General features: G+C 30.9%; 1 protein-coding gene across 1 annotated transcript in view; it reads right to left on the bottom strand.

Annotated features, from left to right (window-relative positions):
• The window catches only part of LOC124362600 (rho GTPase-activating protein 12-like), a 59,661-nt gene that overhangs the window by 10,215 nt on the left and 22,170 nt on the right, over window positions 1–27,276 (bottom strand). Inside the window, exons 5-11 of the mRNA XM_046817245.1 lie at window positions 15,492–15,593; window positions 13,372–13,478; window positions 9,568–9,634; window positions 6,629–6,772; window positions 3,791–3,985; window positions 2,875–2,974; window positions 1,567–1,704 (exon numbers count right to left, since the gene is read on the bottom strand). Coding sequence (XP_046673201.1) covers window positions 1,567–1,704; window positions 2,875–2,974; window positions 3,791–3,985; window positions 6,629–6,772; window positions 9,568–9,634; window positions 13,372–13,478; window positions 15,492–15,593 — 853 coding nt within the window. The remainder of the gene's footprint in view (window positions 1–1,566; window positions 1,705–2,874; window positions 2,975–3,790; window positions 3,986–6,628; window positions 6,773–9,567; window positions 9,635–13,371; window positions 13,479–15,491; window positions 15,594–27,276) is intronic.

The raw sequence follows: 27,276 nt of genomic DNA, 5'->3' as shown, positions 1-27,276 counted from the left end.
GTCCTATGTCTAAAAACATTTTATGTAAACGTTGTTTAGTTTGTCTGAACCTGATATTTGTCAGCGTGCTCTGCGATGATAGTGACTAATAGCAGCATGAGCACTCAATGCGTTAAATTGTACTATATAGAATTATATTTAATCATTGTAATAACCAGATTGAGTTAAAGTTATAATATTATTTACACCACTCTATGTGGTTTGCTATAGAATGGACACACCATTTTACAACATTTAGTTTGATGATCTAATAACAAGTCACCACCCGTAAGTTATCTCATCGAGAAATATTTAATTTCATTCATTAAGTAACCATAAGAGAACATTAAAGACAAAATAGGAAAAATATTGTTCTGTGTTTTCTAATTGCTTTCTTTGGCTTAAATTTGGACATTTATTAGGACTCAAAATATTATGGTGATGACATGACTAAACAAAGCAGCCTTTATTGATACAATGAGATAAAAGCATGCTCTTAAGAAATACTTTAAAAATAATTTCTAATTAATAATTACTCCTTGTTTATATTTGTTTGAACAACAGGATCGACAATATATGGAACAATCTTTATGAAAAAATAAAACTCTGACTCGTGTAGCTCTATGTATAATAAGGATGGAGTTTGTATCAAATAACTGGATTTGTACATTGCCAACCACTACACACTCATTTCTCCCACCACATGTTCTAACTCTTTCTTTACCCCCCACATGTCCTAACGGATGTGTGAATCCTTGCTCCATTACATGCTTTAACTCCTCCACCAATTCTTAATATTACATAAGGGAATCTGTAAAGATCCACTGGAATCTAGCTGATACTACAATGAAAACTGATTGTATTGTATATCAAGATAACTTATTTTGTTTTACAATGTAACTATCCGAAGATAACATTTTAATTTTACATTATCATCTTCTAGACCAACTGAGAAGAATTATAGGGCAGAACCTGAAGAGGGAGCCCACCAAAAGAATGACAAAATGACCCAACTACAGCCTAGCCGAGATCAACAATGATAATTAATTCAATTGTATGTCACGATAAATTATTTGATTTTACATTGTCACTTCTAGAGTTAACAACAACATTGTAATTTTACATTTTGTAAACTGTTTTTACCCCTTTATATTTTTCTATGAAATAACAAATAAAGAAATTGATTGATTGATCACTTTAGAATTAAGAAACCTACATTATATTGAATATTAGTATATATCTGAATTCTCACTTACTAATTTTTCTCCTTTATGGTTGGTATGTAATGATCCTATAAGAAGCATATTGTGATGCAATCTAACAAAAATTAATGAAAACCTACCCCAAATAAACAATAAAATGGCTAGAATTGAGCAAAAGGAATATAGTTATTCATGATTGAAGCACTAACTCTGCAGCGTAAGCATTTTGAAGTAATTTCACTCATTCTATTGGCACATTTGAAAGAATTAATATCCATGGTAGACAGAGTTTTGAAAAGGCAACATCCAAATTTTAATAATGAAGGTTTGACTCATTAAAAAGATTAATTGCTAATTAATTAACCTAATAATTTGTACCACATACCTTTCCATATTCCTTTCTTGACCAGCAAATCTACTGTTGGTCTTCTAATAAAAAACTTTTTTAACCTCTCCTTAATCTTGGTTTGGCGCTCAGCCATGTTGATTGATAAATCCTCTATACTTGCACTTCTTTGTTTTACTGAAAAATAAACAAGTCATTACTATTATCAACACAGACATCTCTTTAAGAACAAAATTTAAATAATTAAAATTTGTTTTATTTGTTTTTTAAAATGTATTCTTTGTAAAACAGTTTCTAAATAAGAGAAAAATAATGTGTATGTGTGTGTGTAATTTTGAAACCATAATATTGAAATACAGTTTAAAAGAACTCAAACATTTATTGTAATCTCAGCAGGAAATAGAGTAATATTTATGTAATGAATTTTTGAGGAATTTTATATCAAAGTTGTATGATATTTTTATCTAAGTAATAATCCGTACATTCATCTGTGGAAAATCAACCTTTCAGTACAGTGATATTTTGAGACACTATAAGATGGTTTTCCTGGGGAGGAAATTTTTAACATAAACATGTTTTCCAGGAGTAAAAAAGTCACCAATACTTTATGCATATTTTAAAATTATGTAGCGCACAAACAGCGAAGAATTTAACATTCTTTATAGAATGTTAAATTTTTATAGATTAGTTCAAACATTTTTTTGTGTTCCACAAACAATGGAAACAACTCTACTACACTGTAGTCAAAGATGTGTTGTACCTTTCCTCATCTTTTCACATATTTCTCTGCCATATCATACATAGATTTGCTTTACACTTTCTTTTCAAAAATCGAGAGAGGCTGGGCAAACTAACGAGCTGTCAAGTGGAGTGGCTGACCTCACTTCTCTTGCATACAAATTATAAACGACAAATGTCACTGAAGATTCACCACTAAACTGTAGTTTCTGTTACTGACTAATTTTACTCAGCAGTTCTGTCATTCATATGCCAATATGTAAGTTGACAGGAAACACATACCCTTGCTAACATGTTCACTGTGGATTAAATTTGGTAATCTTTCTCATATTATAACCTGAATGACTCATAAAAATGTATTATTTCAGTCCGATGTGACTCACAGGTTAGTGATGATGATGATGATGACGGAATTTGGCACCTGATAGTTTAGTGTATGTCATCCTCAAGGTTGAGGAATTTATATCCATACATGGATATTTATCTCCTTTCCTTTAGTTCCTGTTATTAGGTTCATAGGTTTTACATTCATAGGTTAAGAGGAAGCCCCTTAGTCCTAACATCACTACAAAATCGTAAAATTACGTCTTCTTAAATTAAAAAACTCACATTTTATAGATTTGGAACGATTGATACGAGCACCAAGCTTGCTGTCTTCAGAAGGGCTTTCAGTTTTAGCTCTGAGACCCTTGGCTTCAGTGCTTGAGGGCTGAAAAAGTCTCAATTGTACACAAGGTATGCGTAGTAATCAGAAGGTTACACCCTATCACAGTAACTAAACATTAATTTTCAATAGATTAATAACAACTATTTCAAATCTAAATATTTTCAGGTGTATGTAGGTTTTGATGGCATATGCTTGTTATTAAATCAGTTATTTAATTTAATAATATAATATTTGTAAGATAGTTTCAGAACCTATATAAAAACTACATTTAAAAAATATATTTACTTAATAAAATTATTCAAAAGAGATCTAATAAAAGGGCTAGGACGCCTAATTCCACATTGTAAATAATTCATTTTGTAAGAATAAACTAAGCTGTACATATATACATTCTGTTTCCAAGCATTTCATCTTGTAACATTGTATTTGAGAGATTTGATATACTTTTCTGGTATTGGTTGGATGGGTGTGTATTTCCTAGTTGCTTCCGGAATCATTCTAAAGAAATAATAAAGAAATTATGTCCGGATTGATTTTGATATGTCATTCAAGGCTCAGGCCAAAAGGTAATATGGAACCAACGTTACATTGTACATTAGCAAATTGCAGTATATTAATTCACTATATACCTTTTATACTGTATTGCAGATACAAATCCACATATAGAACAGAATGACTACTCCTTACTTCTTACCTCCTCTTCTTTTCTTACTTCTTCTTCTGTTGTTCTTCTTATTATATATATATATAATAAGTAACACTTAATCATGGATATTGTTCAGAGACTGATGCTATATTCATCACAAAAACTTTAGTACAACCCAATTACTGCTCAACGTACTTCAGCAGGACACTTACTAAGTTGTCAATGGCCCCTTGTATGGCTGCTAGCCACTGCTCAGCACTAGCCGCACAGTCACACTGTATCAGCACCTGAAGACCCAGCACTGTACTCAGCATGTAGACATTCTTACGGCTGGATACCTTGTCCCCTGTGTCCACCACAGCACCATTCAGGTCCACACTCAGCTCAGGCCGCCCGTTGCCACTCATCTGTTTACACCAGACACGGTTTCAACTGTTTCAAAGTGTGGTTCATTCAACATTTTTATTCTCATTGTATACTATTCGCTAACTAGGAATCCCAAAATACATGATGTAATATTGACACATATCATCTTATCATTAGCTCATTACTGCGTTGCACACAGCCATACTGATTAGGGTTAATTACATGATATTTACAGGAAAAAAAACTTACAGCCTAATGTGGGCAAAATAATGTATTATTACACACTGCTCATTCATTTTGACCAAACACGATTTGTCATCTCTCATTTTTAAAGCCATGTCAAAAAACGACCTTTGCACTGCTTCCAGAGGTAGTTACAGGATATTCAAAATGGGTAGTGTCGGGGGTTGGTACTGCCTCCTGTCTAGATCCCATGATGACTCAGGCACTATGTCAGTCATGTCACCTTGGAAAAAGGGGGACTAGCTCTATTCCAGTCTCTTTCAGTAAAAACAGGCAGAGGAAGCCATACATTCTCATGTTCAAACTTTTAAAACATTTAACATTAAGGGACCCCCACCCTATCCAACAGTCATCTAGAGCTATTAAACAACCCTTTTCACTCCATTTTATCAACACTAGTGATATGCCTCTCCGAGATATCTATTGGATTTAAGTGACACAATGGTTTTTGCTACACCTAGTATAGGTTTTATTGGTAGGTATAAACCAGACAGAAGTAAACCTTCCTGGGGAGGGGTTTAGGGTTGATCACATGAAATTATTTAACAGGAAAGGGCTTCCTGCTTATCACAACAATCACTATACGCCATCATGTCTGTTGGATGTATACGATCTGCACTTCCAGGTGTCAAGGTCATTTTTCCACTCTCTTACTTTCAAATCCTTAGCCCTGATTCCTGGCCTCCCCAAGTTTTCCTATCTTAAAAAATGTTCTGTATGAAATTATGACAACATGTTTCTGAAAGTTTTGCTCAACCAGAGTACAGAAAATGTTGAGCACAAAATGTTTATGCGGTATGTTGTCTTTCCTACAGTGATACCATAATGAAGGTGAAGAGTTTTTACTGTCATAGATGACGGAATACCGGTAACACCAGAATTGAAGTAGCAATCTCATATCCCACATCACCCACAAACACTTGAAGTTCAAACAATATTTCAGCCCAGACAATAATGTGTACTGTGTTTTGGGACAAGAAGAGGGTGTTACTTGTGGATATTCTGTCTCATGGTAACACAACCTTAATAAAATTGTGACATTTAATCCAAAAGAAAGGATGTGGAACACAGTAAGGGATTTGTTTTGTTTCCAACAACTTATCTTTGCACTTTAAGTAGCATCTGAGTGGTCATCAACATGGCTGTCATAATGATATCAAAATAACTGTATTACTGTAGTTGTTAAAACGCGGCTGACTTCTACAAGGAAGACCGTGTTGTACTATGTGATAAATTAATTAATATTATGTAGAAAAGTAGTAGAGAAAGGTACTGGCTCTAATGTCAAAACAAAGTTTTTAAAATGTATACACTTGATTTTTTATACTTCAACATGGCACTTCCTTAACCCTTTGAATGCCACAAGGCAAAAAATTTAGTACAAAAGAAATGCACTAGCAACTATATTGCAAGTCATATGCGAAAAATGCCAGGGAATAATAAGAAGTATTACCGGGCTTCCGGAAAAAAAAACAATATATTTTTTTTATTTTTCATACTATTTTTATGAAACAGGTATTAAAATGTTTGTAGAAAATTGTATTACAATAAAATGTTACAAAACAAATGAAACAACATAAAATAATATTAGTTTTGGCATGTCAAAACCAAAAAATGTATAAAGCAATTTTTATTTTTTAGTTTTTATTTTTTTTTGACAAATTAATAAGAAACAATTTTACTATGGGAAGAATTTTTTAAATATTCTTTATAACATTGTTAATGTGAAAAAAAATAATGGTTAACTTTTTTATATAATTACTATAGTTACATAACAATGCTTGAAATTATGTACATAATGAAAAAATCATTTTTCAGTACCGGTAACACAACACTAAAACAAAAATAATTAATGCATTACTTACATTTATCCTTTGGTTCTAAAGTATATCTAATATATGTTCTTCATATTTTCCCAAAAAATATGTACACACACACACACAAGCGCGCGCACGCAATCACGCACACGCACGCGCACGCAAGCACGCACGCACGGGAGATACCAATTTAACAAAATCATTTTAGAGATCCTAACCTCAAAACGATGTAAACACAACCATGTGACCGAACGTATTATTTTAGATATTACGCATACTATACGTAGCGAGTTGTTTACGCGCCAACGATGTTACGCGCCCGGTTGATCACCGCCAGCTGTTGTTGCTTCTATTATTCTGTGATTTTTTTAACTTCACTAATATAAAGTACCATGTGAACTATTATTTATCTATTGCAGGATAGTTAACAAATAAAACAATATTGGTTGTGAAAAGAATTCATGAAAAATAAAGCGTTAAAAAATTACGATAACAGACGGCGACGACGGATCGTCGCCGTGGCACTTTTCGCAAGGGTTTTTGGCGACGATGTATCGTCGCCGTGGCACGCAAAGGGTTAAAAAAAAATAAAAAAAATAACAAAGTGACATAAGTTATACAAACCATGGAGGGGAATCCTTTGTTGTCCTTGAAGAACAGCAATAGTAATTCTGTTAAAACGGCATGAGTCGATGTCCAATTCTTCCTCACTCTCTTACCATTTTCTGTTATTTTGGTTTTGTTCAATGGCCCCTCCTTGAGAACGCACTTGAGAAAGAAATAAGCAATTAATAAACATACACTTTACCATCATGTTTAATAATCTGAAGAAAAATAACATTGTACGACATTGATATATTAAAACTCTTTCAATCAAAACCCACGCTAAATTTCAATTAAAAATTCTTTTATAAATTATTTACAAGATTTTTATTAACTCATACAAAAAGTTACCAATTTTTAAAAAACAATCTGTTATTAATAAAATATAACACATAATTATTAATAAAACAATTAACCCTGTTAAAGCTGACTCATTTTGGAAGTGATCTGCAAGAATGCCTATATTTTATTCATAATAAGTGGTTAGTCCCAAGAAGGCCAAAGCAATTTTTAGCCTTAGAACATAGATTTGGATAAAAAACTTAATATTTTTATTTTAGACCAGAAAAATGTATCTCAATTGTATAAAGTAGGCTTTCAAAAGAATTCTTAAAAGATAAAAATATAAATAGTGGGAGTAAAAAACTTTTTTTATTTGATCTATTATAATAAATACTGAAATTTTTTACTAGCATTTTACACACATAATCATAAACTACAACAATAGCACATATATTATTGATATTAAACAACATTAAGTTGTGTTATCAATGTCAATATTGATTAAATCTGTTTTAACTAAACTGTTTACTATCTTCTTACGATTAAAAGAATTAATCAAATAAAATTTAAGTGAATGTAACTTTGGTGATATCCAAACAATTGAATATAAAAATGTTTAAAAAACTTAGAAAAGGTTAATCTTAAATTTTGTTAATTATATGTAATATTATGTTCTATAAATTCACATCTAAGAAAAATGACACCAACTGAAGTTCTGACCTCTTATAAAAGTAAAGTAGTGACAGTTTATGTTATACATAATGTTATCAATCAGCAGTTACATTATTAGCAGTTAGCAACTACAAACAGGTACGAACACTTCCAAGCTGAAAAAACTAATATTTTTCATGTCTTCTGAAGATTGTATATTATACAAGAAGGATAATTATTGAGTTTCAAAAAATTCCAAATAATAAACCACTAGTACAAAAAAATTAACAGGCGGCAGTTGACTGTAAACGTTAATTTAACCACAGAGGTTTATTACAGCTGTTGATTGTAATTTACTTTTCACCACAGGGGTCTGTTACACAATACCCATGAAAGGGTTAATACTGAACATAACTTATTGCTGGAAAAGTGTGAGACTTTTATTTTAAATGATGCAGAAGTTTTTGATATACAGATTAAAACTCCGAAAAATTAGCTTAGCTTATTATGTCTACTGAACATACAAAGAATGGTCAAATTCTTTTAAAAATAAGAACAATATACAAAATTAGTGTTCAAAAAAGTCATAAAATAATCCTGTTCATATGGAAACTCAATGATTAACCTTTAAAAAAGATTGATCTTTATTTAGTTGTAATTATATTTAATTATAGTTTGTATATATCATGTCATACTATTACATTTATAATATGATAATGGTCTAATCCTAATGTAACAGAGTTATAGATTTTAAGTTCAATAATGAACATAAGTTTCCTTTTTTAATAATAGTTTCACAAGATAACCAAGGATGTGTTATGCAAGTTTTGTACAACAATGACTAATGAGTATATAACAATACACATTCATTCAGTAGTTTATGCTCCATCTACAGCTACCCATTATTCCTCAAATACCATTACATTGGGTGCATGTCTATTCATTGATAAAACAATGTATTGATTGACGTATATAAATATTAATAAAGATATAAATAATCTTAACATTTTGACCAACAAAACCCTAGAGACTGCCTCAGACTGGGTCCACTCAAATGGTTTTTTACTAAACACAGATAAAACTAAAAACCTTTTATTCAACCTAAAACTCAATTCAAATTCTCCTCCTACTAAATTTGTTAGTTCCATAAAATGTTTAGGTGTCTAGATTGATGACCATCTAACGTGGAGCTCACACTTGACCTATTTGAGTATTAGACTTTCACGTATTATTTACCTCTTAATAAGGTTACAAAAGGTTGTACCCAAAAATTATATAAGAACAGCATATATTTCTTATTTTCAGTCCATTTTTAGATATGGATTGGTACTCTTAGGTAATTGTTCAAGAATTGAGGAGTTACTACTCTTACAAAAAACAATAAGAAATCTTGGCAATTCAGGCACCCAAGATCACTGTAAAACCATTGTTCATTAATTTACAAATTCAAACTATCATTAATTTGTATATATTTGATTTAACTATTTACAATGTTAATAATTCCAACTTCTTAAATTTTAAACACCCATAGATTTAATACCCCAAGAAAAAACCACACTTTAATAGATTTCCATCGATTGAGCAAAACTCACAATAGCCATATTGTAATATCATTAAAAGTGCATAATTTTGTTTAGTAAAAAATTAATTCTCTTCCATTTAACACATTTAAACAAAACATTGTACCTTTGGCTCCTTAAGTATCCTTTTTATTGTCTTGATGATATTTTCCGAACAAGTAGTGTTGATCTATAAGTTTATGTTGATTTAAATAAATCTTTTCTTGTTTATTTAGATTAGACATAGAAAATTTGACTTGGCATGCATGCCATGATGGTGAAATTGTTAATAACTATGTTCTTATAAAAAATAAATTTGATTAGTTGATTGAAACTCAGTTAAAATATACTGTTTTAACTTTAAAAAATTATCAGCAATACGTATATCAAAATATAAACAGATTTTAAGCACCATCTGTTATTTTGATACAATGAATTTTACATCTTTTACTATTACAGAAAACTCACCATAGTCCCTTCCCATAATTGAGGCCAGTTGTGGGTAGAACTAGTAAGAGAAGGTGGCTCTTCATACCTGAAATTCAAATACTTTAGAGCTAAAGATGTCTAAGAATTAATGTACATTTTGTTTTTACAATACAAATCCAGAATACTCAGTAAAAAATGTTCCAAAGAAGGAAATATTCTTTATTTAAAGTTCAATATTGATTATAGACAATGTGAAAGAATAAAATTGTTGTGGAAATTTGCAGATATTTGAAAAGCAAGAGTTCTTTTAAACATTTAGTAATAGAAACTATTATTTGTAGCTAATAAGCTTTTAATAGTTAGAACTCTCACTATTTGGGAAAACTACTATTTGATACCGCTATATAAAACTTGCTGTGAGGTACCACAGGGCTCTGTCCTTAATTCCCTCTTATTTATTCTGTATGTCAATGACTTACCGATCAATTTGTGTAGTAATACTGTATAGTGTTGTACGCAGACCAATACCTCTATAGTAGTAAAGGGCAACAGTATAGATGAGGTTCTTGGTAACACCAAGAGGACAATCAATGCAGCAATCTTTGTGGTTTGAGTTTAATATATTTTTTTAATTAATGAAAATAAAACTGAAAGTATACTTATCTCTCTAAGAAATACTGAAATAAAAGAATATTTTGAAGCAAGTAAAGCTTTTAGGTGTTACATTGGATCATAAGCTTTACATGGTATGAACATAAAAATTATTTAATTTCAAAGTTTTTTAGTTTGTTTTCTATTATGCAAACTTAAGAGCTGTATTGGTATTAACTTAATTAAAATTACATACTTTAGCTTTTTTCATTCTCATTTGTTGTATGCAAATATATTATGGGGTAATAGTGTAGACGTAGAAAAGGTTTTCCTATGGAAAAAGAGGACTATACGAATTTTGTATTGTATGGGTTGCAGGGATAGTTGTAAATCATATTTTATTACAAATAATATTATTACTCTTCTGTGTATTTTTATTTTTCAAAACTTAATATGTATTTGAGAGAGTTTAGATGATTTTATAAACTTTAATGACATACATAATTATTACACAAGGCATGCCAATCAACAGTTCTGCCTACAACTTCGTTAACTAAACGCAGTAAGAGTCATAAACATTTACAAATCAAGCTCTTTAATAAGCCCTCTGAAATATGAAAGTACCAGATTTTACATACTTTAAAAACAAAAATTTCTATACGGCTCACCTCTCGAACCTTTTATTTAATAGATACATTTCTGAATTCAGAGCTGATTAGTTATCTAGTCATGTACAATGTTTGTTTTTATTGTATATTGTATTTTATACTTTATTTTAATACTTTGTGATATGCATTGTTTTATATCTGACTTTATCCATTTTGTAAAGAAAAAGAAAATTATTCTGATTCTGAGCCATATTTGTTTCACACATATATTATAAAAGGAAAATTCCATGAAACTAAGCCATAGATGTTGTCTAAATAAAGAGAAGGAAAGATAATTTGGATGGAAAACAGTATACATGTATACATTTTAATAATAAGTGATGATTGTTTGTGATTTAAACCAAACCAATGTATTACACTGAGTAAACAATCCTGAAAATGATAAATTGACTATTATTATAATGACTAAATACTAATTTATTAATCACACAGTAAAATTGACACCTTACCCATTTATAAGAATTACCAAATGCTACATTCGCATAAGACAGTACTTTATTTTTGTCCAATTTCTAGTCCTTGTCTTCACTTGAATGTTTCAAAGCTCTTTAGACACTTTAGCAACACTCTTCAGCAAAACCAATATTAAATCCAAATAGTTAGGATCAATCAGTGAGTATTTATCGATCATTAACTACACCACCAGTACCACTCACTGACACTAACTATGTTCATTACTAAGTATTTATCTCTGACACAACTGGCTTCCATTTGGGACTACCTTATTATTGGGTGAGGGAGCAGTTTCTAAAAGTTTCCACAGTTTTTATAACCTTGATCTAAAAAATTAAATTTGATCTACAGGGGTCAACTGATAAGTGTTGCAAAGTCATTCAATTGTGGAATGAGTGGAAATTACGAACATTCCCTTACACCATGTGCCTCTAACTTGTAACCAATTTCACAACACTGATTGTTATATTGATATTGTAGAACACCTTAACTACAGGTTGTTATGGGTTTCTCAATTACTGGCATAATAAACATATAAATTATGCCACGCTTCTTTCAGAAAATGATCAAAAATATTATTATTAAAAAGAAGAATCTTTTTAAACATGAAAAAACTAACATAAAAAGTATAAAGGGGACTTTAAGCCTGAAAATAAAAAAAATGTAAGTTTTTAATAAAATAATGTGAAATAAGCTCATATGTAGTTTATGATTTCAATAATATATTAACCCTTATAAAACACACTTAACTTTTACGAGACTTTTTTTAAGGAAGTACCATTTTTTTAAATTCCTACTTACAACTGTTAGCAAGCCACAGACACAATTATACCCAAAGTTGATCATTTTACATCTGTTCATGCATGTTTCAAATGCCCCAACAATAGAGAACCCGGCAGGCTGTGAGATACATGCTGTAATTTATTTTCTTGGGGCTAAAGGTGTGAAAGCAGTTGAAATTCACCGTAAGAATTGTTAAGTGTTATGTACAAAACATTATGAGTGATGGAATGGCATTAAAATGGGTACGAACTTTAAAATATGGCCAAAAGAATGGAGTATATAGCCCTCAAAGATCACCAACGAGTGCAAAAAATAAATGAGTTGCTAAAAGTGGACATATATTTCTCAATTTCTACATCATCATAAGATTTTCATAAAGTTTCAAGAAGGATTCTCTATAACATTTTCATCAAAAAACACGTTATGCTTAATGACAATGTCTGTCCACATACAGCAAAAAAAACTCAATATCACATTCCCATCCAGCATAACAAACTCAAAATCTCATCACAGCATTTTGCTACAAATAATTTGATAATCCTGCAAAACAGCCCCAATTTTATCATTTCTTCGTTTTTTCTTGAGAAGAAGCATCCTGAAGGTTAGCACCGCTACAATACAAAATAGTGTTAAAATGATCGCGTTACAGTTGATAAATCAGGTGTCACAAGCTTCTGTAACAACAGTACACAAAAGGTTGGTTTTAGATACATTAAGTGCCTTAATATTGAGTGCCTTGGTAGATAAAAGTTTGGGATTGCATATAAAACAATTGTTAAAAAAATGTTTACTTGATTTTCTGTGTACCAAACTGGTAAGCACGCCTCTTAAAAAATTATTTATTTAGTATTGTCAGTGTTTTGTAATTATTCCCAGAATATGTCAATAATATATAAAAAGAAGACACTGAAAATTAAAGGAAATTAAACATACAGTGTGTAAGGTAATGCAGCCTCTTCAAAGCACAAAATATTGACTCTCCAGGAAACTCTACATCTGAATAAGTCTGTCGACCTTCACAATACTTGTAAAATCAATGTACTATATTTTTTGAGAGTATATCTTGCAATCTGAGTGAAAGGTGCAATCTAATTCAGCTACTTGTAGCTAGTTGTATTTATAATAAGACAATCTCTATGTTTTGTATTTTTAAACTTACTGACTGATAATATTTTAATGAAGTGCTGATGATACGAATATTATATCTTAAAGGATTCTTGTTTTCAATCTATGCAAGTTTACATCATCAGAATATTCTGCACGTATGAAAGTATTTTGCTATTAAATTAGGTGAGATTCTCTATAACATAGATGACCTACAGTAAAAACATAATTTAGCAAAACTTACCTGGTGGATAAAATCATAGATTTGGACTTTACATTTCTATTGAGGCTTTTCTCAATTGCAGCAGTATTGGACAGAGAACTATTTTCATCTTCATGGGATACATTGACCTGGAATTAAAAAGTCTATAATTAATTCTTTGTTACAACAATGTTTTATATGACATTGATGATGCTTTACAATCAGTTAAACATTTTGTAAGGAAACCCCATTCATTTGTTTATCTGTTTTGTCAGGTATCAAACACAAAAGATTGTGAGTACCAAACGATTGACTAACTTGAAAATAAAGCCGTTTCTCAAATTTTGTTTATATTGGCTTTATTATTGCTTTAGCATAATTATTTTTCTAACCTCTTGAATACCATAGTGGCAATCTATTACAACAATCATTTCGGGATTTTTTTAATTTTTTACTTTTTAAGAAAGATAGTCATTTTTCATTTTGAAAAATACTATTTACAAACTATACAACTAAGATAATGAAATTAAAGTGCTCAGATTTTAGTGAATTCTATTTTTTTTTTTTTTTTTACTGATACAGAGATATGAGCTCACACACTTTTTTTGAAATATAACTACGGAACTGGAACAGAGATATTTTTTCCTCCAAAAGATTAAAACACTGGATTTTATTTAATGTGATACTATTACATTAAAATTCATTGGTGCCTGAGAGATGCAAGCAAAAATTATATATCAGTTATTATTATATTAACAGTTAAACAACATAAGCTGTATCAACTGAAATTACATTGTTTCATTGTATTGTAGACTTTGTTGTAATGTTAATTTTGTTTTACTTTATATTTTGTCGCTATGTCTGCAACATTTTAAAATTTATTGAACAGGAATGGTCAAAGTCTTTGAATAATAAGAATAATATACAGAATAACTGTTGATATCTTGTTCATTGGCAAACTCAATTATTGATCTTGAGAAAAATTTTATCATTATTCCTTAAAGTGCTAACTATATCACTTCAAACTACTGGTTGATTTTCAAGCGTTTAAAATACATAAATGTGTTTAAATATCATGTATTATAAATTTTTTTTTTTTCTTCAGAAAATCATACTCTATAAGGTAAAGACAATATAAAATACTTATCATTCTTCATTTAGAAAGGTGGTTTTGTTGACTGGCAGAGAAAATCTTTTTATTGATGTGGTATAATTAAAAAAAATAATAATTCCTAATAAGATAAATGTTGCACCAAAGCTTTTTGAACAGAAACAAATCTGACATTCAGCTGACGGGAGCCACACTGACTCATTCAGCTGACTTGTATTTCTCATACTTCTAATTATCTTTCAAATTAGTACTTGCAGTTCCGTCTGTGCATAGAGTAATCTTTCCTATGTTTTACTTTACAAAGAATGCAATATCGTATAAACTGTTTGTTTGTAACACAGCAAAACGGAAACATATTATGGTGCAACAATTGCACTTTGAGGGTTAGTTAATGGCTTAGTTTTCATTATATTTTATATGTATCTCATTTCAAATTTTTAACAAGATTTTTTTAACCAAAGATTTGTTATATAAGTTTTGTACATCAATACTGAGCTAATATGAGCAGTATATTACAACTATTTATATATCTCCTTAGCTAATACTTATTGATATTGTAAAATATATTTCTGTGAAAGTATTTAAAATATTTTTGTGAAACAAATAGTTTCTTTAGCTCCATGTATTTGACAATGGTAATAATTGTGTACAGGAATATAATACTGTTATAATATAATACGAGAAAACAATGCAACTGAACACATTCAATTGTTTTTATGTGGCTGAGTTGAACACCCACTGTGTATAAGTGAGGTAATTTCCGTTAGACTAAATTGTCGTTAGGCCGAGAACTTCTTGTAAATATTATTATTAACGTATTATACAGTAAGTGATGGAAGTAATTGTGCTATTTCCTTTTTGTTAATTAAAGCCAGTAACGAAGTTGCACATGCTTCACCCTTCTAGTGAAGCAATTTTTATTTCATTAACTAATGTCTTGACTCAAAGCTAATTAGTATGGTATATACGCAATTATATAACTAGTGGTGTATATACAAAATGGTTATGCAAGTTTCTCTGAGTTCATAGCATCTTCAGTTGCAATACTCACATCACTGTTGTCGTTCTGACTCTCTGGAAGAGTCCAGGAAGATTTGTTGCTGTTTTCTTCAAAGAAGTACACTCTGCCTTCACTATCAGTTGAGGAAAACCACTGAAAAAATTAACTAGTTATATACATTATGCAATAACTTGTTAACACTAGATAGCCTATATATGTACATAATGTCAAATGTGATGTAATATTCTCACATTTAATGGTTAAGTTCATTGATTCTAATGTTTGATTTTTTTATCTCAGCAGACAGGGGTACCTATCAAGTCCCTGTAATATAGAAGTAAAACACAGTTAATTTTTCTTTTACATTTATTTAATGAGTGACTTAATATATACAGAGCAAGGCAAAAATATGTATATTAATTAATTCTCAACTTGTAATTGTAATGCAGCATTTGCAAGGTCTATGTCTAACCTACATACAGAGTAAAACAAAACTCTGTTGCACTAAAGAGTGTTCAAAAACTATAAATCTTGGAATTTTTATTTCCTTAAATAGAGCCCTAAGATCTTTACACCAATAAACTGATACAAAGGAATATCGAAGGAGCTGACAGAATGTAACATCATCAGAGCCTTCAGAGAGCTTAACTTGCTACCTCTACCCAGCTTGTACATTTTAGAGACTTCATTTTACTGTCGATTTCAGTGTATATTGACACAGTTGAGTGTAGTATTGATGAGTATTTGATGGATCCTGAATTTTAAAATTGTATTTTAACATAGATTACATTAAATTTGTTATGCTGTCTTATATGTATGTTTATGTGTATATGTTTATGTGTATATGTTTATATGTATATGTGAATGGTGATGTGCATATGTATGTATGTGTATGTGTATATATCATTGTTACATTATCTTATGACAATGTTACCTGTTTCTATAGCAACGCTATGTATAAACGTTGATGTAACAATAACGACTGATTCTGATTTTGACACAGGGCAGTGATATACACAGATACGAGACAAGTTTGGGAGCGCTTTCGAGCCTGACAGCATAGAACAGCAGCATTTGAACGCCTCTCTTCTCAAGCTGGGATCAAATTAATTAAGAGTCTCCCTAAAACACTAAATTTAGAAACAAAACAAAAAAAAATTAAAAACCCAATTAAAACACTACCTGGTGTCTAGTGCTTTTTACTCAGTTGGTGAGTTCATGGAGCACACTTGGGATTGACATTCAAGGCGGTGTTGCAATCCTGGGGGATGATCCCACGAATTTTGAATTTTTTTCTTTGTATGTGTATTAATGTGTGCGTGCGTGCAGCTGTATGGAAAGTTGAGTGGATAGATTTAGTTTTTAAGATAAATACTGTGAAATATTTGTATTTTTGACTATTGTAATACAATTAAATATATATTTTCAAAGAATAAATATATTCTATTCTATCACACGTGTGTTTACTCAATTTTGGACCCTGTATGCTTTATTATAAATTTAATGTTAATGACTTGCCATAATATCTTATCTATTTGCAAACAATTTAACAGCATAAATATAATGTACAGACATTAATATATCCAGTGGTTTTGAATTAAACCAATTGCTTAATTGAAGACATATAAAACTAATAAGTTGTTTTTAAATCTAGAAAAAAACCCAGGATTTATGTATTAGTTAAAATAATTAGGCTAGATAACTGTATAAATGTTTAGAGGTATTTATAGAAACTGACTAAGTGGAATGTTCACGAAGATTATATTGGAAAAAAACCTTGCTAAGGGAATGAGAATGAGTATATAATGTAAAGTAGATCATATCTAAAAACATAAACAGGACTAGTCATACTGTACAAAAGACATTTATTTATTTACCAACATTTGTTATTAAATTCAGCTTTAATGGTCTAATCACTGATAGCAACAGCTCTGTTTACACTGAGACTGCCAGCTGATGTTAGACAATTATAAGAGCCAATCCACAGCATCAGGCAATCTTACTGAACAGTAGGATAGCAGATGAATACACAATGCAGAAACCTGTCTTAGGAAGACTACTGTGGTCAATAACCAAAGTAACAATTCCTAGTTCAATAGTATTGTATTTCAAATGCATTTTTCAATCATCATAACAACATCATACAAAATTATATTTATTTTACAGAAATTATGATTATCTTGTATCAAATGCCTTCAGTAACACTTTCTACTTGAATATCAATATTTCATAATAAGAAACCGTGTGCTTCTACTTGAATATCAATATTTCATAATAAGAAACCGTGTGCTTCTGAAGACTAACAGATATAGAAATTTTAGCTGTGTTTCTGGAACTTATAAACACAATTATCATATATGTTTATAGCTCACCAGTTATAAACAACATTAGTTTTTTCTTAAAACAGCAAATTATCTCTGTATAGTTAATAAACGTAAAAAATAAATTGGGCAGTATTTTCGAGATGTAAGGACAGAGAGTTGGCAATTTAAGTGTACAAGAGATACATTTAAAATCAATGTGGATGAACTTCCTGACTACATTCAGGTACAGCCAACCAGCACAAAATATGATTCTCAAGCATTGGCAGAATTTCAAAACATGGGAGTCAAAGACTTTTGGTTGATTTATCTTCCTGCACGTTGCTTTGGAAGCTACAACGTTTATTTTTGCAATTTTCATCTACATACCTCTGTCAATCTGGATTTTCAACATTGGCTTATCTAAAGTCAAAATTTCATGCAAGACTGGACTTAAAAGTTACCAGCAATGTGCTTTGTCATACTAACAACCAGATATTTAAAAAAATTAAAAAAAAAAAAAAAAAACGGTGCCAACTATGTTTAAAATTGACTGATATAATAGTGTCATGAACTATTTTTGTAGATTTCAGAAAAAAAAATGTTTTTAGTTTGGATTTACTTATTTATTTTGAAAACTTGATAGTAGCAAAAGATATAGGCGGACTATGCTCACAAAGGTATTTAAGGTGGTATATTATTAAGGTAAATAATATTTGTAAAAAAATATATCAAATATTTAATTTTAAAACATGTAAGTATAACTTATACCCTAATCTACAAATTGAAATTTTACTACATGTATTAATGTGTTAACCACATAGGATGATGATGGTAGAGGGGAGACGTTATCAAATGTCAGTGTATTAAGGAGGCACCAGGCCTGAAAGATTGAGAACCCCTGGTTTAAATGGCCTTCATAAAACCTTTTTGTGCCTGCTAAAAATATTTTTGACTTCTCAAAGGCCTTCAACACTGTTTTATACTCTCACCTACTAATCAAGCATAAAGCATTAGGTTTATATGTAAATTCAATAGCCCTCATTAAGTTATGTTATAGATAGATCTCAAGTTGTGTAGTTTAAAAATGAGTACTCTAGTGTTAGGTTAGTAAATCATGTGTAACTTCAAGGATCTATTCAGGGACCATTATTTTTGAACATTCATGTGAATGATTTAGATTTTACTTCACAAAACAATATGGTTAAGCGTTACATGTGTGCTGATGGATCTATGTTTAAGTGTATTTGGACATTTTTAGCTGATAACATCAAGACAGCTAAAGTCAATTTAGTTAGTGACTGGTGTAATGCAAATTTGCTCTCCTTAAACTTTGATAAAACTCAAGATCTTGTTGTATCTCTGTCTAGTAATAGAGTTGTTCAAACAGTTAAGTTTCTTGGAAATATAGTACAGCCCAACTTAAAATTACAGTCCCAGATAGAAACTCTAATAACTAAGTTAACCAGAGGGATTTTCATGATTAGGATACTAGGTACTACTGTATCAATACACATACTACTATCAATTTATTGGAGCTATGTACATTGTCAAATGAGTTACAGTGCAATCTTTGGGGCAATATTACACACTCTCAAGCCACATTCACCTTGCCGAAAAGGGCTGTCCGATATCTATGTGAAATAAAACTTATAAATAAAAACAAACAGATTTAGTCTTTTAATTGTATATGAATGTGTAAAATTATTTTTATTTATGTAAGAAGTAAACATTGATTTGATTGAAAGAAAAACAAACTAACCATGTGGAGTATGTAAAAAGAGTATAAGGAATTTTTGACAAGAAATACCAAGTTTTGTATTATTAAATACAATGCATTTTAATATTAGGCTCAGAATTAAAAAAGGTATATAAAAAGGTTGCTTTAGTTTGTTATATTCATAACATGAATATTACAGAAAATTTAATTTTAGTTTTAATGAACTTGAAGAAGAATACTAAGGGATCAGACTTTAAATAAATCCAAGTTATACAAGACAATTTTAAGGGTATTATCCAGCACTTTGAAGACAACGAACAAATAAGTTTAGTCCATTGTATCTTAGCAGATTTACATTTTTCTTTTTTAAGAATCGTCGATAATGATGAAACCTTTGGTTTTAAAAGATCTTGTCCCAAAAATAATATTGGAAAAGAGTAATTACTGACTACATCTATGTTTATTTATGTACTTAAATGAAAGTAATTACAATATAAATTACAATGGGGGGAAGTAGATTCTTTTTGGCTGAAGTAGAGATGTAATATTTTCCAATGACTATCACTTATCTACAGAGTGTTTGGTATTACATTTAAAAATTATATCCACATGGCGTCTCTGTTTTTCAGCACGAAATTACATGCAATGTTAAAAGTAACTGGTAGTACTTGTATATTTAGCAATGGGGATGGTCTTCTTATTGCAACTCTTTCACTATCAAAAATAAACTTCAGAAAAGTACACCAAAAAGCTAATTTACAAAATATATTGAAATGACTAAAATAAAAATAAGCGTTTAAAAACAAAAATAATTCCATTTTTTAAGACCAACTTTTTAGGTAATATTCATGATCCTCGTTATGCAACAACTGGGGCAATACTGTACCTTGTTAAAGTTTGAACAACAAAGTAAAAAGTTTACTAACAGAAGAAAAAATACTGTATCAATATTGAAGAAAATTGTAGAGGATATTAATTACAGTAGTAATAAAATTCAAATTATTGATTATGAAATTTAAAACACAAAAGATATTAGTGTAAGAACAATAAATGTTAATTTATAGTATGTAAAAATGTGGTTTACTACTTTTTACAGTTTTAGATTATTTTCAGTAAATAAATACTATTTCATTTGTGATTTAAATATACTTATAATAATGATACAACACTATTATCACTTTGTTTTGTTTCAATTTAATATGTATTACAGGAATTTCAGTGGAAACACTGAAATCGTCTTGCCCAGGGTCCAATACACACTAAGGACCCTGCCATGCATATATGTGCATACAAACCAATAGAGTGAAATTATAATAAAAAAACACCAAGAACTGGCCGATGAAAACAACTCTGACCAATAAGTAGTTTTGGTCTAAAATAGCAAATTGCATCTTACGGTGATAAATATTTGGCAACTCTTGCTTAACATGGTTAATAACATACTTATTAACTGAGTCTGCTCTCAATAGTCCAGATTTTAAAGTAAGTGTACCACACTAGGGTGTAAATACAGCACATACTACTTGTCCATATATCTACACTAGGCTGTTACAGGAGCCATTTAAGTCTAACGGTTATTTGGATAAAGTGATTCCTAGATAAGTCCTGCTCAACTGTGTTATGAAACAGCATTCATTAAAAAACAAACAAAAAAATAGGTTACTGTTGTTACGATTTTTCGTAATTGTTACCTGATCAGCTGTTTCTGAGGAAGTGTGAAACAAGTTGTCCTCCGAATCGTAAAGAGCGCTATGCCAAAGGTCTTGCTTCCATGCCACCACATCACTAGACTCACTCACAGTCCTCTTTTTGCTCCTCCAATACTCCAGTATTCCTTCAGCCTCTTCCTCCAGCACAACAGACAATGTTGACGGTTTCCAATCTTTACCACTGTCACTGTCATCTCCCTTCCCATCGACACTTGCAGGTAGTAATTCTACCTCAGCTGGATCTCCATCAGATAAAGATTTTAAATTCATTTTCACCGTGTTCTTTTGTTTATAATCTGGCTTCATCCAATCAAATTTTATGTTAAAATTTTCATTTAATATTATTTGCTGTTTTCTATTTTCTGATTTACTTCTATTTTGCAATAAGAAATCGATGTTTCCTGACTTTCCACTTTCTGAACCTTTCGGTCCCAGTGTTTCATGATTACTTACATGATTTTTCTTACAACCGCATATAGGAATCAATACTGCATCACTTCCCAAGTTATGATAGGGTTTAAAAGAATACAAATCAGTCTCATCACAAATTGTAATTTTTTCCAAATCATTAGTTTGCAGAGAATCAAATTCCTTGAACAAGCTATGAAATTCAGCATTGAAACTTTCTAGATCAGTCTGGTTTTGTTCACAACTGTCGGCGTCCATCTCTAACAACAAATATTCCATGTTGTTGTAAAGATCGCTAAATTCAAATTTTTTATTTAAACTATTCTTATCATTCTTTACTTCTTCATGATCGTGGAAGACTTTAAAGTACAACTGCCCGTCTTCTTTCCACAAAACAAAGTCGTCTTGATGACACGCACAGCCACAACGGCTAGATGTATCCCTAGAATCCTTTAATGCCACTGTGCCGACACTACTCACACTCAGAATTTCTTTAGGTGTTTTAACGATCACTTCAAACTTGTCCATATTGTCATCTGTCAATTGATCCACACCACTCTCTTCACTAGCCATCTCGAAATGTGTACACAATAATACACCTTTGTCCTCTTCACCCGGCGTTTGTTTCGCTAGTTTAGCCGCCAGTCCGATCTGCACGCACATCTCAACTAGGTAGCTCAACGCGTTATCACACAAGTTTTTAAAAAACACATTACTTGTATTGAACTTATACAGGGGACAACAATAAAAGGGGTTGTTTCTCCAAAGAATGGTGTCTACACTATCAAAGGTATTTTGGTCTAAATTTAGTGATTTCATTTTAACCTTATTACTATCGCACAGAGCGAACTGAGCACGGGACAAATGACGGTACCAGCCGTATCTGTAACAGAGCGCACGGGCACGGCTAGGGTACCGCTACAGATCGCACACGATCACTTCATTTGTCCAGTTTCCGGCCCGACTGCGGTCAACAAAGCCATATCCCTTCCTCGCGAGATAACGTCTACACTGACACCGCATTACTCACACGGGTCGCCGCTCACGCGTTCCTTAATTAATGACGTCACTCACACATTCTCTTCAATTAATCCTCCTACTTTCAATAATAATGGAACCAAACTCCCGCCTGTCGATGTTGCACGGTTGAATGCATTTCAAAATTAGTTACGATTTAAAGTGGCTGGAAATTATAAACAAAACAATCGTTATCTTATCAAGGTACTGAAGTTAAAATTATATTTCCTTGACGGATTTATTATATAAAATGATAATATAAAAATATTGCAACATATTAGGATCAAGGGGACTGCTAGCTAGGACATTCGGATTAAGAAGTCCATAAAACATTTTAAAAAGGTTTAATAACAAATTTAAAAGTGGACCATGGATGACGCTGTTGAGATTTCAATGAATGTTTTATAGTCTCAGTCCATAAGGACAATATGGTGCTAGACTACACTATTTCAAAGAGACTAAAATTTGTGTTTACGCCACCGAAACAGCATAAATGCATGGGCTAATTAATCACATTTTTAAACAAAAAAATAATATTATTAAGTTCAAATATAATTGTTTTTGGATCACCATTCCTCGATCTATTATTGTGCAGAAAATATTTTACTTACAAACGATAACAAAGAAAAATTGACATTTCTAGTCACAGTCACGGCGTTCTATGAATGAATGAAGCATCAGGAAACAAATATACAATTCAAATGCATGACGTAATTAAGAGCTATAATAGACCGTACACTGTTACTGCGTAGTGAGTAATCAATCTGTGCCAAGCGCATGCGCGCCGCCATTCACGTTTTCATACTCTCTCATACTTAACGCTGGTTGCATTATCGTTGTTATGCTACAGTAACCTCCACTCCAAAACATTCTTTTGCTTTGATGATAGCGTAAACTATACGTGATTAATTTTTTTTTGAATAGTTGTGTGATATTGCTCTATGTCGATTTTTATCGCTTCTCCTAGCCCTTTACATTTCGCAGCAATTTTATGCATTCCCACTGTCTACATTGCTCTACATAATACAAAATATCGTTTTACAATAATCAATATTTTTCCTATGATTGTACCAATATTGCACAAATGTGATAATAGTAATACATCTTAACTATCTCTTTTGACTTGAATCGTTGTTTTACTATTGCGTAAGATTAACGCAATCCTTTAACTAGCGATGCCTATACTGTAATTTAGCCGAATGATTAATTTCTTAGAATAAATATCAAGACAAAGTAAATATATTCGAATGGAATCAGCGATAATTAATTGTACTTAATGCGCAGTAACTATCTATTTGCAGCACAAGGATATAACAACATCGAATATATAACTGTTATTTGAGAATTTTTCTGTCGCCAGACTTTCTCGTGCTAAGTACGTGCGTAATAGATAATTCAACTATGTTTTTCCACGTAGTTAAGTCCGCGACAGAGCAAGTCGAATTATTGGACTACGACATCAAAGATACCTGTGACTCATTTGATGTGACAACATGGAAGTAATTCGGATAGGAAAGTCAGATAAGATTACTCATTTGAAGCCATCTGTAATTGTCGTTATCTCTTCATGGCTGACTATTTGGTAAAATGGACTACACACATTATGAGTGCGAATTAACCACTTAATTAATTGTTCGGCCATTTATTTCTGTTTTGCAAACATGTCTTTATTAATAATAAAAAGAATAATTATCAAATGCATCTTAAGTGCAGAAGGGTTGCACATTTTAGTGTACTTTATACATTCAAAACCTTCCAGGAATTGTCCACCAAGTTCCATAATTGGCTGAGCTTTAGCCAAAGCCTATCACTTAATGGACCGGAAACATTTCCTTTATGTCTGTATATCTGTCCCCACGATATTTCGAGAACGAACTGATAGTCTTGAAATTTTGCATGGCGCTTTATTCTATATAATAGGCAACAACGAGTTTGATTGTTGTAGTCACTTTATGGAATTTGGCTGAGCGTTAGCCAACGCTTTTACATTGGTCTTACTGGTAACCATGAAGACAATGGGAAAATTATAGAATAAATAAATGTGTATACAAACTGAATAAAATCATATTATGACATTTTACGTAATCATATGTGACATTAACACATGTAGCCTAACTATCCCTAAATGTCTCTGTAGAGGATTCTATTTTAAATTAAATTTTGCATAAAATTGTATTTTTATATAGACAATAACAAATTCTATAATGGTGCATGTCCACTTATGGGATTTTGGCTCTCATTAAAGCCTATCACTCGATAATAACGCTATTTCTCTTTTGTTTACCAGGCGATGTAAACATTTCTTTTCTGTATTACTATCTATCTGTTTGTCTGTCTGCAAGAAATTTCATAAATTAAATTAGCTATAGGCTAGACATTTTGCATGCAACCTCAACAAAGACTGTTTTGCGACACAGTGTGGTATACTCCTATTTTGTTTACTGTAAAGACAGCAATAAGATTTTCCTATTTCATGGTCTTCTGTATTTAAAGCATACTGACTTTAGATGATAGAATTAACTACTTTAGCTGTGGGTTATATGGCGGTTTTCTTGCAGGTGATTATACCAGGAAAAACATGAATAAGTGGGAATATAAACTCACAGAGTATAGTTAGCAAATTTGCAGGCATTTATACAGTGTTAATTTCAGTTTTGTTATACTCTAATCAATGTAAAATAAACTTATGCCTGTCTTTATTGTTTGTTAAACTGACATTGTGTCATTCCTTTAATATATTATTTCTCTGTTACTAATTCCAAAGCTTTATTCATTAGAAGAAACCATTTATTATTATATATTTCATATGTTATAAACAATTATATTGCTAAATGCAAATTCTATTTGTTATGGTGATATTTATATAGAAATAGACAGTATACATATATGTATACATTTTTTCAGGGCTGATAGAGGATGTGAATACAAAAATTTTTTTTCTAATACACATGGGGATAGCAAATGTTTTGTTTCTGAGAAAATTGAGAATTTGTGGAACACCTTGAAAGCAACACGTAGTGTTTCCTTTGATATTCACCCTGAAAAACACAAAGCTTCTAAAACTAAATGTGTTTTTCGTTTAAGCACAAATAAAATAACCACTTCATGCAAACAAGAATGTAAAAAAAATATTAATTTTATTTAATCAAGGAGAAGAAGTGGGAAAAAAAACCCAGACTCTTTCAAAATCTAAGACAGTCCATATTACGAAGAGCTCTGATTTGCATTGAAACAAATGAGAGAAATTTTAAACATTTGCGTAATAATAATTTTTTTTACATTCTTGTTCACATTATGTGCTTTTGTTATGTGTTATTAAGAAGGAAAGTTTTGCGATGCGCAAGTGCACATGCACACACACACACACGCGTATGCGTGCATGTGTTTTAGAGCTTTTACAGCTTGGAAGAGATACAGGAGTGGGGATATTTTAGCATATTTTGAAGAGTATATAAAGAGCAAAATATGGTTTTATAACAGTTTATTTATTTTAAAATCATCTTTTCTATCTTGAACGGTTTCCAAGTTATCGATTACAGTAAATTACAGTTTTTTTCTTTTCTATTCAGTTTTTGTAGACAATACCCCTTCATTCTGATTTCTTGAAGATGTTAGACAGAAGAGTAAAGTTTTGTTCCAAAGCGATTGAAAATTATGAGACTGATATAGAGTGGTCTTGGTATTTTCAAATGAGTCTACATTTTATTCTAATGGTTCAGTATGCATACACAGTTTTAACTACTACAATACTAAATACTAATCATATTATTGAAGAAAAGTTACTTAAGTCCAGAGGCATTACAGTTGGGTGTCACTGTAAGATGAAAATGGAGTTTTTACTAATGACATTTCTGAAAGTACAATGATTGTATTTATGTACCATGATATGTTGAATGTTCACATTATTCCACATTTTACAGTTGAAGAAATGTAGATGTAGATTTGCTGTTTAAGTGCCACAAGTCCAAATCTACTAAACACTCAGTTAGCTGGTTGTTTTATTGGAAAATTAAGCGAGTTTAAGGACTGGCCACCAAGATCAACGAACCTAACAGTTTGTGACATTTTTGTGGGGTTATCTAAAATAAATTTATATTCCCACAAAACATAGAAACTAATGAGGATATACAAGACTGATTGAAGAAGAAATGCAATTCTTCAAGGGAATTCTTCTGAAGTGCCTGTGAGGTTTTTGTTTGACACTGTTACCAGTGTGTAGTGGTCGGTTTTAATTTAAATAAATTCTTTTTGTACAGTAAGAAATGTGTTCCATCATAAAAATAAATTTCATAACCCATTACTGTTATATTATAGTAATTAAATTTAAAATAACAATAATTCTTAAAATCTCTAACAGGATAAAACTTTATTTTATCTCCATGGCTTGCTGCCGTTTAACGCATGCCGTCAACAACAGCAGTCATCTTGTTTCTACTGCAGATATGTATACATCAACATTTTTTTTATATATTTCCAACATAATAGTTTTAATAATTTCTAAAACATTTCACACAACACATCATTTATAGACTATTATATTTTTATTAAATTTAGATATGAAATGAAATTCAAACTATATGAAACCAATTATAGTTTGATATTTTTTAACAATTTTGAGATCCTCCCATTTCAACCCCATCCTTCTTTTAAAACATTCAAGACAAAGGCATATTTCCTGACTT

Source organism: Homalodisca vitripennis, chromosome 5 (assembly GCF_021130785.1).
Source record: "Homalodisca vitripennis isolate AUS2020 chromosome 5, UT_GWSS_2.1, whole genome shotgun sequence".
Classification (NCBI taxonomy): domain Eukaryota; kingdom Metazoa; phylum Arthropoda; class Insecta; order Hemiptera; family Cicadellidae; genus Homalodisca; species Homalodisca vitripennis.
Note: the sequence above shows the minus strand (reverse complement) of the source record. Positions and strands in the feature narration are given on the sequence as shown.